The 14740-nt window shown below is 31.4% G+C and overlaps 1 protein-coding gene across 1 annotated transcript in view; it reads right to left on the bottom strand.

The window, feature by feature from the left end:
• Nucleotides 1-14256, bottom strand: part of LOC103574729 (1-phosphatidylinositol 4,5-bisphosphate phosphodiesterase epsilon-1) — a 184178-nt gene extending 169922 nt beyond the window's left edge. The window contains exon 1 of the mRNA XM_014441063.2: nt 14040-14256. Coding sequence (XP_014296549.2) covers nt 14040-14062 — 23 coding nt within the window. The 5' untranslated portion in view covers nt 14063-14256. The remainder of the gene's footprint in view (nt 1-14039) is intronic.
• Between the last annotated feature and the right edge of the window lie 484 nt (nt 14257-14740).

The raw sequence follows: 14740 nt of genomic DNA on the forward strand, positions 1-14740 counted from the left end.
AACCTCTTAATGTTAATATTAAGAGCTCTAATTTTTACAGGCGCCTTTTTATATCTAAATGAAACTTTTGAACCTGTTTGAGAGAAGAAAAAAAAAGTTTGTTATTTTTTTAATCACCTTAATATATATATATATATATATATATATATATATATTAGGGTGATGCAAAAAAACCGACTTTTTTTTTTCGATCTCGCATGAATATTTGCTGGTTTACGATGTTTTAAGTAGCCAGTCCAAAAATTAGCTCGATAAAAAATTTTCAAAAGGTCGCTGACGAGTTTTGAAAATATTAAGAATGATTGAAATTTGAACTTTTAATTTCTAAATTTTTTCTTTCTCGTGGCAGCAATAGTCTATACTTGTAAAATGTTGACTATGCTAAAAATTCCAGCCCAAAATTTAAATATTTAAACGGCGCTCAAGAATTTTGAACATTAACTGATAATTCGTAATTGATAGTTTAAATTAGTTGTTGTATTTTTTTATGACTCAATTATTGTCATTTCAGTAAAATATTTTGCATAATCAAAAATATAAAGGACAGTTTGAAACAATAAAATTTCGTGAGTTTTAAATAAGCGAAAAAAACCTACAAATTGAATTAAAAAATAAAAAAGTATGCAAATAACTTATTATTTCTATTTCTCGGGTTATATTTTCGTCCACTATGATGTCACTTGATGGTGGAAGAATCGAGAAGCTTTATTATCAATATTTAAGGGTCGCTCGATAACGTTCAAAAGACAGCACTCGGAAATATTCAAAATTCTTGAGCGAGGTTTAAAAATTAAAATTTTAGGCTTAAATTTTCAACGTAGTCATGATGTCACAAACATAAACTATTGATGTCATGAGAAAGAAAAAAATTTGAAATAAAAAAGTCGAATTTCGATCATTTTTGATATTTTCAAAATTTGTGAGCGATCTCTTGAAAACTTTTTATCGAACTGATTTTTGGAGAGGCTTCTTAAAACATCGTAAATCAACAAATTTTCATAAGAGACTCGAAAAAAAAAATAGTCGGTTTTTTTTGCGCCACCCTAATATATATTGTAACGGGTTTTTTACCACTTGGGATTTACCGGAGTGAAGTCCGAGTACACTTACTATTTGGCAACCTTGCTTAAAATTTTAAAGTTGGGCGCCAGGTGATTTTATAATTACCAAATAAACAATTATCAAAAATGTCGGCTCAAGGTGGCGGATTGGAGAAAGGTCAGGTACTTAAAATTACGATAAATAAATGATCAGAATTAAAGCATAAATTAGTCGTATATTACATAAACAAATTAATTGATCGGTTTCACACAAATTATCGGTTACAAAAAAATCGAAATGCCGTTGTCGGCTTGACTCGATAAAAACAAAATTATAAATAAAATATCGTAATTGATCGAAACAAAGTCAGTTCATTGCTCGGAAAAAAATAACAGTCGGTTGACGAAATTAAAATACACTTATTTTATTTTACAAACACGCATACGACGTAGTTCTTAACGAAATACTCGACCGGTGATGTCAAAGTATTTTACATGGCAAGACTCGGCTGCCGCAACGAATGAGAAAGAGATAATCTGCAATTCTTAGAAATACCCAAATGAAATAAAATAAAATAAAATAATCTTTTATTTTGGTAACGCGTAATTTCACTATCACATAATTATTGCGCGTTATTAATTATTAAATTAATTATTATTTACCCAAAACGCGTTTCACTTGTTCAATACACAAAATCAGTCGGTCGTACACTTGCTCAGTTCTCGTGCCGAGGCTTAGGCTTATTCACTTGTTCACGACGGCGGTTATTTATTCACCAAAAGTTTATTTGTCGCGATTAATTGTTCGCTGATCACTAGGAGTATTCTCAAAGTCGAAATTAGCGTTATTCAATAGTCAGAATCAAAATTGTTCGTTTGGTAGGGTCGAATTGTTCAAATAAAAAAAAAAGTGTCTGCTCAGTACGGAATCTATCCCAGATCTCTCGTTTCAATCCATGCGTTGGATCGATTGCTCGTTCGAAGTCGAAATAGTGATCATAGATGTCACCAAAATTTGCTCACCGTCTAATTATTTATTATATTCAAATAATTTTAAACCACGAGTCGATGTCGAATTTTCATCACGTTAGAATATATATACATATATATTATAAAATTATTAATTTTCAATTTCTAATATTTATTAAGAATTATGAAATATTAAATTTAGAAAATGATAAACATTTCTATAATAAATAAGCAAATATAATAAAAATAATTTGACTAAAATACAAAAAGAATATTACATTGAGGAAATAATAAATATTTTAAAAATTGATAAATTAAAATTCAATTATCCAATTTATTATTAAAATATTTAATAACCAATTATAAATATTTAAAATTCAGAACCTTATAATATTTAGTACCAGTTATGTCATATATGTTTATTATTCTCTAAATTTTATTTTTAATATATATATATATATATATATATATATATATATATATATATATATATATATATATATATATACATATATATTTATTATTAAATTATTAATTTTTAATATTCAGTCATCAGCTAGATGTTGAGCTGAACAGTCCTAAGTCGATTCTACGAATCTACTTATATTAAGTGCTATTAGTACAGTGTTTTCTGTATTTTCCACTAGTTAATTGTGATTTCTCAGTGTATTACAAAGTTCAACCACAAGACATAGGTGTCCCGGGACGGACAACTATTAAAAATAAAAATGTCTCAACTAAACCATCAAAGTGCCTCTTACGTTAACGTTATCAAAAGTCAACAGTATCCAACAAAAGAACAAGCTATCGTTATAGACACAGCTCCAAAAGCACAAATCCAGGACTATATTTTCAGTCTCGCTTCCTATGTCAAGTCTGAGTTAATCAAATTTGCCTTAAGAATCTCTAACAATAGAATCTGTGTTTACCTTGCCAATAAAAAAGTGGTCCGAAATCTCGTGAGTAAGCATCCAAAAATTATAGTGAATAACAGCATACTGCAAATTAGACCTCTAATCACCAAAAGTATACGTGTAATTATGTCAAATGCCTGCCCCTAATTCCGAACACTCTCATTGAAGAAGAACTCTAAAAACTAGGAATCAAGTTATCGTCAGAGATTACTTTCTTAAGAGTTGGAATTCAAAACTCCGCTTTCAACCACATCCTAAGCTTCAGTAGACAGGCCTATATCTCTCCACAAAACAAGGGAAAACTCCCCGACTCAATTAAAGTTGTTCTTGAAGATACTACATATCACATCTACTTCTCTACTGATACACTCTCGTGCTTTGTTTGTAGCAAAGAAGGTCATTTGGCAAAAAACTGTGCTACTGGAAATCCTCCCAACGTAGCAACATTCTCTAACAATGAGTCACCACAATTGCTACCAAGTGCTACTCCTCCTAGTAATCCTGTAAATATAACTGATAAAAATAATTCTCTAAATAATCCGCAAGAATTTCAGATCCCCTTTATTCCTCTTCATCCTTCCAGTGCCGAAAGGCTGCCTCCCCCCTCCAGCTCGCCTTCTAACCTTTCCTCTGCACGTAGATATGAACTACCGAAAAGCAATGACTCATCATCAGAATATGACTCATCAGACAGCATTCAATTAGACAAGCCTACAATCATAAACAAAACGAAAAAACAAAAAACTCATGATAAGGTACTCAGTGAAGTCTGCGTCATCATCTCTCGTACTGTCAAACAAAAAACAGACTACCCACTTAACTCTCTTCAATTCAAAGACTTCTTCACCAAGTCATTTTGTAACAGGTATCTAGCCGAACTAGCCCTAGAATATACTAAGGACCTAGTGGGACTAGCCAAGATGCTAAAAAATTTATACCCACTGCACAGCTCCAGCCTAAAAAATAGAAACACCATGATAATGAATGTACTAGAGGAGTTCTTAAACACTGAATCTGAAATTAAATCCCAGTCTATGGACACCAATACTACTGGATAAAAAAAAATACTAAATAACAATAAACCGAGTAAACAAGCAAAACTTCCAAACCGTCTGTATTTAAGAACTCAACGTGCTCATTTTACAATGGAATTTAAACGGCTTTCATCCTAGAAAAAAAAGGCTTGAGCTCTTAATTTCTAAATACCAACCAGAGGTCATTTGCCTACAGGAGACAAATTTCAAGAACCAATTTTGCGCTACTCTCAAAGGATATACCGCTATAAACAAAAACAGACTCAGCTCATCCCATGCAAGCGGAGGGGTTGCAACCTACATTAAAAATAACCTACATTTTGAATTGATCCCTTTTCACTCTGATCTAGAAGTCGTAGCAGCCACAATTTCTATGCCTGAAAAACTCACGGTATGCAATCTGTACATATCAGGCAGCAAAGAAGCAACCAAAAGCGACTTAGAGTCACTATCCAAACACCTTCCTACTCCACTCATCTCGCTGGGAGATTTAAATGGACACAATCTACTTTGGCACTCTAATTCCACTAATAGCAGAGGAAGAGTAATTGAAGACTGGTTCCTAAACAATGACAACCTAGTATTCCTCAATAATGGACAACCCACTAACTTTTCGTCCGCTTCCGGTAATCAAAGCATCATTGACCTCACTTTCGCTACGGTAAACATCGCTACTAATATTATATGGAACGCCCTGGAAGACTTACACGATAGTGACTACTACCCGATCACTATCCTCCTTCTAGAACAGCAAACCTATCCTAAGGACCCTGGTCCCCGCAGATGGTTACTACAAAAAGCTGATTAGTTTAGCTATGGACAGCTTACAAAAGTCGAATTACTAAAGCTTGAACTACCACTGGAAAAATCCAATACCGATATCAACATAAAAATAACCAAACTTAATAATTTAATCATCACAGCAGCAAATCTTTCTATTCTGCAAGCTGAAGGTCTTCATCCCAGAAGACAGGTGCCATGGTGGATCGATGAATATGAAAAAGCAGCGAAAGAATCCAAGAAAACCTATAGGTCGTACAAAAAAGTACATACTGAGGAAAACAAAGTAAATTATAAAAGACTGAGAGCCTAAGCTAGACAAACTATTAAAGAAAGCCAAAAAATCTCTTGGCAGAATTTCGTCTCAACCATCAACTCACATACCCCAACTTCTACTGTTTGGAAAAAATTCAAAGCGATGAAAAACATTCCTCAAGAGTCACCAACCTATCTAGGAAGGCCGGACGGCTCATATATCAAAGATCCAAAAGAAATTGCCGATCACCTAGCAAATTCCTTTGTCAATAACTCTAGCGCCGAAAACTGTAACCAAGCTTTCCTGAGTGCAAAAAGTCAACTTGAAAACAACCCAAAGATACGCCAAAACCACAACCTCGATCCCATCAACAAGCCATTCTCAATGAAGGAACTGGATACAGTACTTGCCAATTGCGGAAACTCTAGCCCAGGTCCTGACAATATCCCCAATGCTCTCCTCAAACAGCTACCAAAAGGCAAAGATACATCCTGCAGATATACAATTTTATCTGGAATGAGCAAGTTATTCCTCAACTATGGAGACAGTCAACAGTCATACCAATACCAAAACCCAATAAAGACATCTACAAGGCTAGCAGTTACAGGCCAATCTCTCACACTTGCAATATGTGCAAAATCCTGGAGAAAATGGCAACAAAAATATTGAGATGGAAAATGGACCAAGAAAATTGGAAAGATAGTCATCAGTTTGAATTTTGGCACTTTGAATCCACCACCGACTACCTTGCAAGATTAGAAGCAGATATCTGTGATACTTTTGCCAACAAGTTTCACTTACTATCTGTTGCACTGGATTTCGAAAAAGCATTTGAAATGGTATGCAAAGAAGACATCATTGACACTCTCGAAGAGTCTGGTCTTACTGGTAACATCTTAACTTTTGTTAAAAATTTCCTTCTTCACCGAGAAATCAAAGTAAGATATAAAAACAGACTCTCTGATCTACGTGGAACCATAAATGGTGTCCCAACTGGTTCCGTAATAGGTGTCGTCCTGTTCTTATCTCAAATAAATAAAATTCTAAAACTAATTTATCCACCACTAAGAGTCTATCTGTTTGCTGATGATCTCACGATTGTTTGTCCAGGGAAAAATCTAAAAATAACAATACAACTGATGCAATCAGTCCTGGACAGCATCAACACATGGACCCAAATGACAGGATTTAAATTTTCAGCTGCGAAATCTCGCTGTATCATATTTTCTCATAAAATTATCCGAGATAAAACTGATCTCCACATCAACAAATAAAGGATTGCCAGATCTGACGAGATAAAATAGGTCACACGAAGCTCACCCATGCACACCTATTTGAAAAAACCAACAGGCCCAACTGTCTCCCATGTAATACTCCTCTCAATATAAAACATGTACTACTAGGCTGCAATCTATATAACAAACACAGAACAAACCATCGTCTCCTACCCACCCTACAAGAAATTTTCAACACCCCAGACGAAAATCGTAAGCTTCTCCAATATCTAAAAAACATGAAATTATATAATAAACTGTAAGCCACAGCAACCCTTAGGCAATTGTTACTGAAATATATTTATATAATAATAATTGCTTTCCTATTCAAAATTATGCACTTGTAATATAAGTATTGTAGTCGCTCATGACCTTGTTGTTGTACAGCAACATTAAATAATTAATATAAAAAAAAAAAAAAAAAAAAAATGGCAGCAAAAATGTGTTAATGGTAATTTACATAACTCCAAATCAAAAAATGGACGACATCATTCATTTTCTAAAAAAAATATTGTGGCCATATGCAACAGCTGGAGGAGAATTTCTTGATAGAGAAAAAAACAAGTTACCCGTAATTTTAAGTGGAGACTTCAACGTCAATTCTTTCCGTGAAGATGCTCGTCCACTTATTAGTTTCCTCCAAAATGGCTTGAATCTAGCCATGAATAATAATCCTCTGATTTTGACAACACGATATTGCACTACCATAGGTGCTGTAATTGCACGATATCTCAACGCTGTTAGCACTAAACTTTTCGTATCATATTTTAGTTATCAAAAGCCACTGATCATTGAAGTTCCGATTCAGACATTACCGGAAGATGCTATGGCAGTTGACATAATTTAAAAATAACATTCGAATAATTAGAGAACTCATCTTACACTTAATGTAAGAAAATAAATATTTATTTATTTTATTTTTTAAATTTAAAATGAACTTTATTGACTGTGTTGACTATCCGTTTCCAGTCCTTTTATTGTAATTAACTATTTGCATCCAATTAAAAACTATTTTTTAATGATGCCAAAGAAATATAACTTCTCACGCGCGTACATGAGTACACGCACCCATTTTTTTTTTTAAGAAAAACGTCTAAAAAAAATTTCATGCTCAGGATTTACTATTAAAAAGTATCTGGCACACAATTATCATCAAAATTTTCAAATTTTATTCCTACAGAAGAATTATTATTAACTAATTAATAATAATTAATTAATTAATATTAATAAATGAATTAATAATGTTTTTTAAATTTGAAAATTTTGATGATAATTGTGTGTCAGATGCTTATTAATAGTAAATCCTGAACATGATATTTTTTTTAGACATTTTTCTTAAAAAAAAACTGGAATATGAACTTTAAAAAATCGAAAAAAATTAGATCTCATGGTTGTCCTACTATGAGCATAACTGGAAAAGTTGTAGAATAGGTTACAGTTTGCTGTGAAAAATTATGAAGAAAATTGACCAGTTAGTGATTTTTGTAAATTGACAATTTATAATTAAAAGTTGAAATGTCAATAGAAGCGTGAATCAAAAAATTTTTTACCGCAAAGATGTTTAAAAACGCACATTTTTTTCTTTTTGAAAATTTTATTTAAACTTTTTTTCGCTAAGTTATAGGCGTTTGAAAAAAAAATTTCGACATTTTTCGAAATTCGATATCTCGAAAACGGTTGGAGGCAAAAATTTGAGAACAATCATCGAGCCCTCTTTCAACCTATACTAAAAGATAAAAAAGTTCAAAAAAAATCCGAGGTGCAAAAGGTAATTGGTGTTCGATTTGGCATGAAACGCCCCATACATATATAAGGGTGGGCATTTATTTTTGTAGCGAATTTAACGTTCTTCAAAAAAACTTTTTTATCATTTTTTGATAAATCTATCTGTTCATAAGTTATTCAAGCTCGAAGTCAAGTTAGAGTAAATTTCGAGATCTTTTTACTTTTTCAGCGAAACTATCGGATTTATGAAAAAATGTCATTCAATCATTTTTGTAGACAATTTTATTTTCTACGAATTATCATTGAAAATTTTTTCTCAAATTCTGCATTGTTTTCTAGTTATTTCCATTTTAATCCCAAGTTTTTAAAATCGATCAGAACACTATTTTTTTAAGAGCTTGGCATTAAAATGTAAATAACTAAGAAAACAAAGGGATTTCAAAAAAATTTAATTAAGATAATTTTTAGGAAATAAAATTGTCTACTTTAAAAACTATATGACATTTTATAATAAGTCCGATAGTTTCGCCGAAAAAGTAAAAAGATCTCGAAATTTTTTTCTAACTTGACTTCGACCTTGAATAACTTTTGAACAGATGGATTTATTCAAAAATGATAAGAAAGTGTTTTTGTAGAGCGTTAAATTTCGTATAAAAATTTATGCTGGGCTTATTCGTACAATGAGCCATTGTCGAGGTAAAAAATTCCAAACTAAAAAATTATTTTTAAGTTCCTGCTAAGAAAATCGACGATTTTCAAAAATTTCGGGAAGTTATTGTTTTCACCGTGATTTTTGAAAATCGAGTTTTCATCAGATGTCGACGTTTTGAGGTCCTAGGAAGCTATTCTGACTATTTTCAGAATGATGTCCGAGTGTGTGTGTGTGTGTGTGCGTGTGTGTGTGTGTGTGTGTGTATGTACGTAAACTCTTTGTAACTTTTGAACTAATGAATCGATTTGGATGGTTGAGGTGGCAATCGAAAGAGCTTGTTGGCCGTCAACTTTTCTAAAAATTTCAGATCATTTGATCGAATAGACTCGAAAATATTTGCGAATTACGAAAAAAAAAAAAATTTTTTTTTTAGTTTTTTATTGATTTCTCAGAAACGACTCATACGATCGACTTCAAAATATAATCAGCTCTAGAATTTGATAAAACGCGCCGATTGCCGCCTTAGACATCTCAATCGGTTAATTTGTTTGAGAGATATCGCGGAAGAAAGAAATGGTGGATAATGGTTTTTTCCAAATATTTTCGAAATGACTGACCCGATTGATTCCAAATTTTTTTTTTTAGTATTTTGAAAGTATTTCAAGAACGACTTGATGAATCAATTCAAAAATTTGATCAGTTATAGAACTCAATAAAACATATCGATTGTCGCCTTGAACGTCTTAATCGGTTTAGTCGTTCGAGAGATATCGTTTGAGAAAAAATCGTAAAAAACGTTTTCTTTCGAAAACAAAGGCATACAAAAGTATTTTCGAGCTCGAAGAGAAAATGTCTCTACAACAATTTTCTGAGCTCAAGGAGTTAGAAATAGGCGGGAAGTTTTGGGGCTGGCCCACAGGGTCAACCGACAGACCGATTTTTTTCCATGTTATTTAAATGGAAAATCAAAACTTACGAAGCGCCACCTCTTAGTATTAATAGTAAGAGCTCAAACTTCACTAGAATGTTTCCTTTATTATCTTTAACGATGTTTTCACGGTAACTAAACAAAAAAATTAGTTCTTTCTTTTGGACCACCCAAATAGATGTATATACATTTGTCCTGTACGATTGTAACTGGGAAATCCATTACATCATTATCATGGTCATATATTCGCCACATATGGTCCAATTCGTCGACATCTGTTAGTTCCAAAAGCTTGACCTTAATAAACGCTTTATCTTCTTTCAAGGTGCAGTATTATTTTTTAGTTTGATTTAATTTTAAATGATTCGAGTGTTTAAATTATTTTAAATAATTTTGAATTATCCGAGGAACCAGAAAATACGGCATTATTTTCTAATTTGATTAAATTTGAAATTATTCGAGAGTTCAAATTATTTCAAATGATTTTGAATTGTCCAATGAACCCGAAATTACGGTAGTATTTTCTAATTTGATTTAATTTAAAATGATTCAAATAATTCTATAAATCCTTAAATTAAATTCTCCTTTTTCATGATTCTATACAATGAAAAATAATTTATTTGAAAGTTATACTTGAAAGCAACATGATTAAACGATTTAGGCAGATTTGCAATATCGAAGATTCAAACAATTTTGAATTATTTCAAATCATATTTTTATGATTTAGAATAATTCGAAGTTGTGAGTATTGAATTATTTTGAATTATTTCAAATTATAATTTTATATGAAACAATATGAAATAATTTAAAATTTTCGAATTATTTCGAATTAGATTTTTTTATCAGGGCGATCAAATTCAACAAGCTTGGTCAAGAAACTGTCGTTCGAAAGGAAAAAATCCTTAAAGGAAAGCTTTGAAAAATCATTTACTGAAAAATCGCCACCCTTAACTCCACGGAAAAAAGCCAACATAGGTAGCCCAGAACATTCAAAAGTCACAACCTCTTCAGCAAACATGGGCACGGAATTGATTCTGGATGAAATTTGACGATTTAAAGAAAAATCCTTAGTGAAATTTGAAAATTTGGCGAAAATTTTTTTTGATAAGATAGAAGAGATAAAAGCAAAGCAAATGAATGAAATGAGTAAACTTAAAAAAGAGTTTTGACAACTGGACTTGAAACAAGCGAAGATTGCTGAAGAAATGAAAGCTTTAGTAGCAAATTCAGAAAAGAGACACCAACACAATACCATAAAAATGCCACGACGTTAGTGAGTAATAAGCAAATAGGTCACATAATAGAATATGTGGAAACACAAGAAGCCAAGGATAGAGCAGTAAAGAAATGAAATATTATCATTTAAGGCCTACCATCGGTTAAAAACATATTGCAGGGTATAAAGGTATTAAATGTGTTCCTTGATCCAAAATTCAATCTTCAAAACGCTAGCAGTAAGCTAGAAATGATAGGCAGTCAAAATAATGTATATAAATTAACGCTGCAATAGTTGGAGGACAAAAAATATATAAGGAAGGCGGTAAAGACCCGGGAGAAAGATGGATCGGAAATAAGATTCTACGGGAAAAAAGTTAACACCGATGGCAAGTGGATGCAATGGGTTGATAGTATACAGGAATCAACTCCAACGGAGACTCCATCAAAACACAAAAACTATAGGTCTAGAACAATTACGGAGCATCCACAAAAAAGTGGATTGTGACTCTCTTAACTTAATGATGTGGAATGTTAGAGGTATAAAAAACTTACAAGACAGAGGCGAACTAAGAAAGTACGACATTATCTGCTTAGTTGAAGCATAGACCACTAATCAAGTAAATTTAAGCGTATGAACGAACGATTATGACCTCACCTAGATCTATCCAAAAAAGAAAAATACAACTGGCCGCGCTAGTAGTGGTATTCTGTTACTTATCAATAAGGAGATATCTAAGACCATACTTCATACCCCATATAATAACTGCTTCGTACGCATATCCGGCTAAAATTTTGAATTCATCACCGGTTTTGCATTTTTGAGGCCTGTTTTGATAAAACAGCGATTTTTTAAATTTTGAGATATTTAGTTGGATTTATCTCGAAAACTACCGGTTCAACGATATAAGCGTAAATGATATTTTTTTTGTAGGAATTCAAATTCCCTATAAAAAAAAGTTTCGTACAATTTTGTTTTAAAGTTCGTGATTTGCGAATAAAATAAAAAAAACCATGAAATTCGAGAAAAAATTGGCTTTAAGATTTTCCACCGGTGAAGCCGGTTACAAAACGTAAATAAGCTACAAGCACTTTTAAAGCGGAAAGATTCCTCTGTAATTTTCACCTAATAGCAACTAGATATCATGAAATGCTGTGAAGTTATTGATAATTGAAAAAAAAAAAAAAAAAAATTTTACGTGTTAATTAAATAAAAAAAATTCAAATTTATTTAGCGAGTACTTAAAATTAAAATTAAGGGCTCAAATTTGTTGGAAAAATTTTTTTTTTATGTCTAGAATAATATTCCGTCAGTGGAGCGAAAAAAAAGTAGTCGTTTCAAATGAGCCACCCTAATGAATATGGGTCATTCCATCTCAATTCAACGACATTGCGACGGTGACCCTCTTAGATTTTTTGATTTTTGAATATGTTTCATACATGCAGAAACAAGTCTTAAAACAAAAATAAATCCAAACAACATAAAAAAAAAAAATTGTTTTTTATTTTATTTTACTAAAAAGTATTTGATGCCCATCTTGGTTTATTGCTCAAAAATTTTGTTTTTCAACATAAAATTTTAATAATTATTTTGAAAAAAATTAAAAGTGTCCCATTGAACGAAAAACTAATTTTTCGACTAAAAATAGCCGAAAAAGCATTACAAAATCTTCTATTTCTGATTTTGAATTTTTTTTCAGAAAGAGCGTTAAAATTCAAACAAAATGAGCCCCCATGGCGCAAGATTATCATAACTATAGTCAATTATATCTTTCTTCAGCAAACATGATAATTCCGGAAGGGGTGAAGATAAAGAGCTCAAAATTTAGCTCAAGACTTCTTTCTACATGTGTAAAAACATATTAAAAAATCAAATAAATCGAAAAGAATCACCGTCGCAATATCATTGAATTGAGATGGAATAACCCATATATATATATATATATATATATATATATATATATATATATATATATATATATATATACATATATATAAATTGTAGTAAATCAGAACTTATAAATTAATATCACTTATACTACAATGATAATACACTTAAACTAGTAATAGCAACACCATAATCAACAGCAGTAAAAGAAAAGGCAAGGGAGATATCGATTATTGAAATACACATGTATGCTATTATGCTATGAAATTAAGACTCTGACCTTATCCTATAGGTAATTATCTCGATCAAGTTCGAAGATGCGATAAATCAGCTGATCAGTTTAGAAGTTATGGCTGTTTTGAATTTTTACGATTCTTCGAAAAAATCAGATTTTATTCATAAATAAGTTTATATAGTCTTAAAACTAGGGAACTGCGAATATTCGAATTTACGAATTATTTGACACGAATCGAATCGAATTAACATATCTCCGTTTTATTGAAATCGGAAAGGGACACCTGGGAATGTTTCCTTGTAAGTGCACAAAATTAAGCAAAGAATCGAATCATTTTTTTTTTTTTTTTTTCATAAATATAATTTCAACGTTCTTTACTTATTGCGCAACTATTTTACTGTTTGTGTAAAGGTTTAACTGATTCGTCGTAACTTACGATACGTGAATACCGCTTATGTATTTCTCTTTCTCTCATGGAAATAAATAAAAATTAAAGATAGGAAATAAATTCAAAAGTATAAAGAACGCATCTTTGATTTAGACATAACGACTCAATTGCTTTGAATTTTAGTAACAAATTTTTTTAGCTAAAATGACTATGCCAATTCAAAGCAGAAAATATTAATTATTTAAATCTAAATTTTATAGTTCAATATTATTCAGATAATTTATATTTTCTCTAAAGAATAATTTTCAATTGACACCTAAAGACAACTGTGTATTTTATACATCAAAAAACTAAATTTTTTGTCAAGAATAAAAAGTAAAATTTTACTTGTTGGCCTGTTTAAAAATAGTAATAATATAATACATCAATCAAAAAAAATTATAAGAAAAAAGTTTCAAATATTTGTGAAGATTAAGAAACGTCCACTGTCAATTGATTATTGTGTCACCTAGCGTCTTAGATACCAGAGGTTAATATATTTACACCAACATCCATACTGACACGACTTAGAAATCCCGCAACATTTTGAACTTTTCCACTAACACATAGTAATTGAAAATTAAAAGTTTCTTCCTACTTTTAAAAGCATTCCGAGTTATCTCTATATATTTTTATCGCTTGAGTTGTCCTTTCTATATTTCATTATACTCTTACAGGTGTTAGGAATAATTTAAAACTTACTTGAGACCAGCGATGATCTCCATTGCCGAATTAAAGTTGCCAGTATTCCAGCAGGTTTGCGCGACTCGTAAGAGACAAGAGAGGAAGGCCTGACGCTCTTCGATTGTTGAGCCACTTGTTATTGTGTGGGTAACCCATGAGCTCACCTGCAATCAATAAGCATTCTTTAATTTTTCATATAATACATGCCTGAAATAAAAGCCGATAAATCCCTTACATTGGCCTTATACGCTTTAGTAAGCGCTGATCATTTCTGATAGGTCAAATGTAGTATTCAATTTTAGTTGAAGTACCAGTGCATCAACCCTACACCATAATTTGACGAAAATTGGTAAAATATATTCTTAGTCTATAATCCAAGTTTTCGAGATGTTTAACACGTAAAACAATTTTGGAGTAAAATTTACCACCCTAAACTAGTAATAATTGAACTACACTTTGTAGCATCAACCAATGAACAAATGTTTTTATAACTTCAATTGTTATAAACGTGAATGTAAAAGTCATTTACATCGTTTTTTAGACAGTATATAATCATCAATTCAAAGAATTAATTTTAATTTACTTAATAAATTACGTAAAAAGAACATTAGTTTACAAATATTTCATTTTTACATAGATGGGAATTTTTACTTTGTTAACATGGGAACGATTTCGATGTTAACATCGGAAATTTTCCCTTGTTGACATTGAAGGATTTC

Source organism: Microplitis demolitor, chromosome 8, assembly GCF_026212275.2.
Source record: "Microplitis demolitor isolate Queensland-Clemson2020A chromosome 8, iyMicDemo2.1a, whole genome shotgun sequence".
Lineage (NCBI taxonomy): Eukaryota > Metazoa > Arthropoda > Insecta > Hymenoptera > Braconidae > Microplitis > Microplitis demolitor.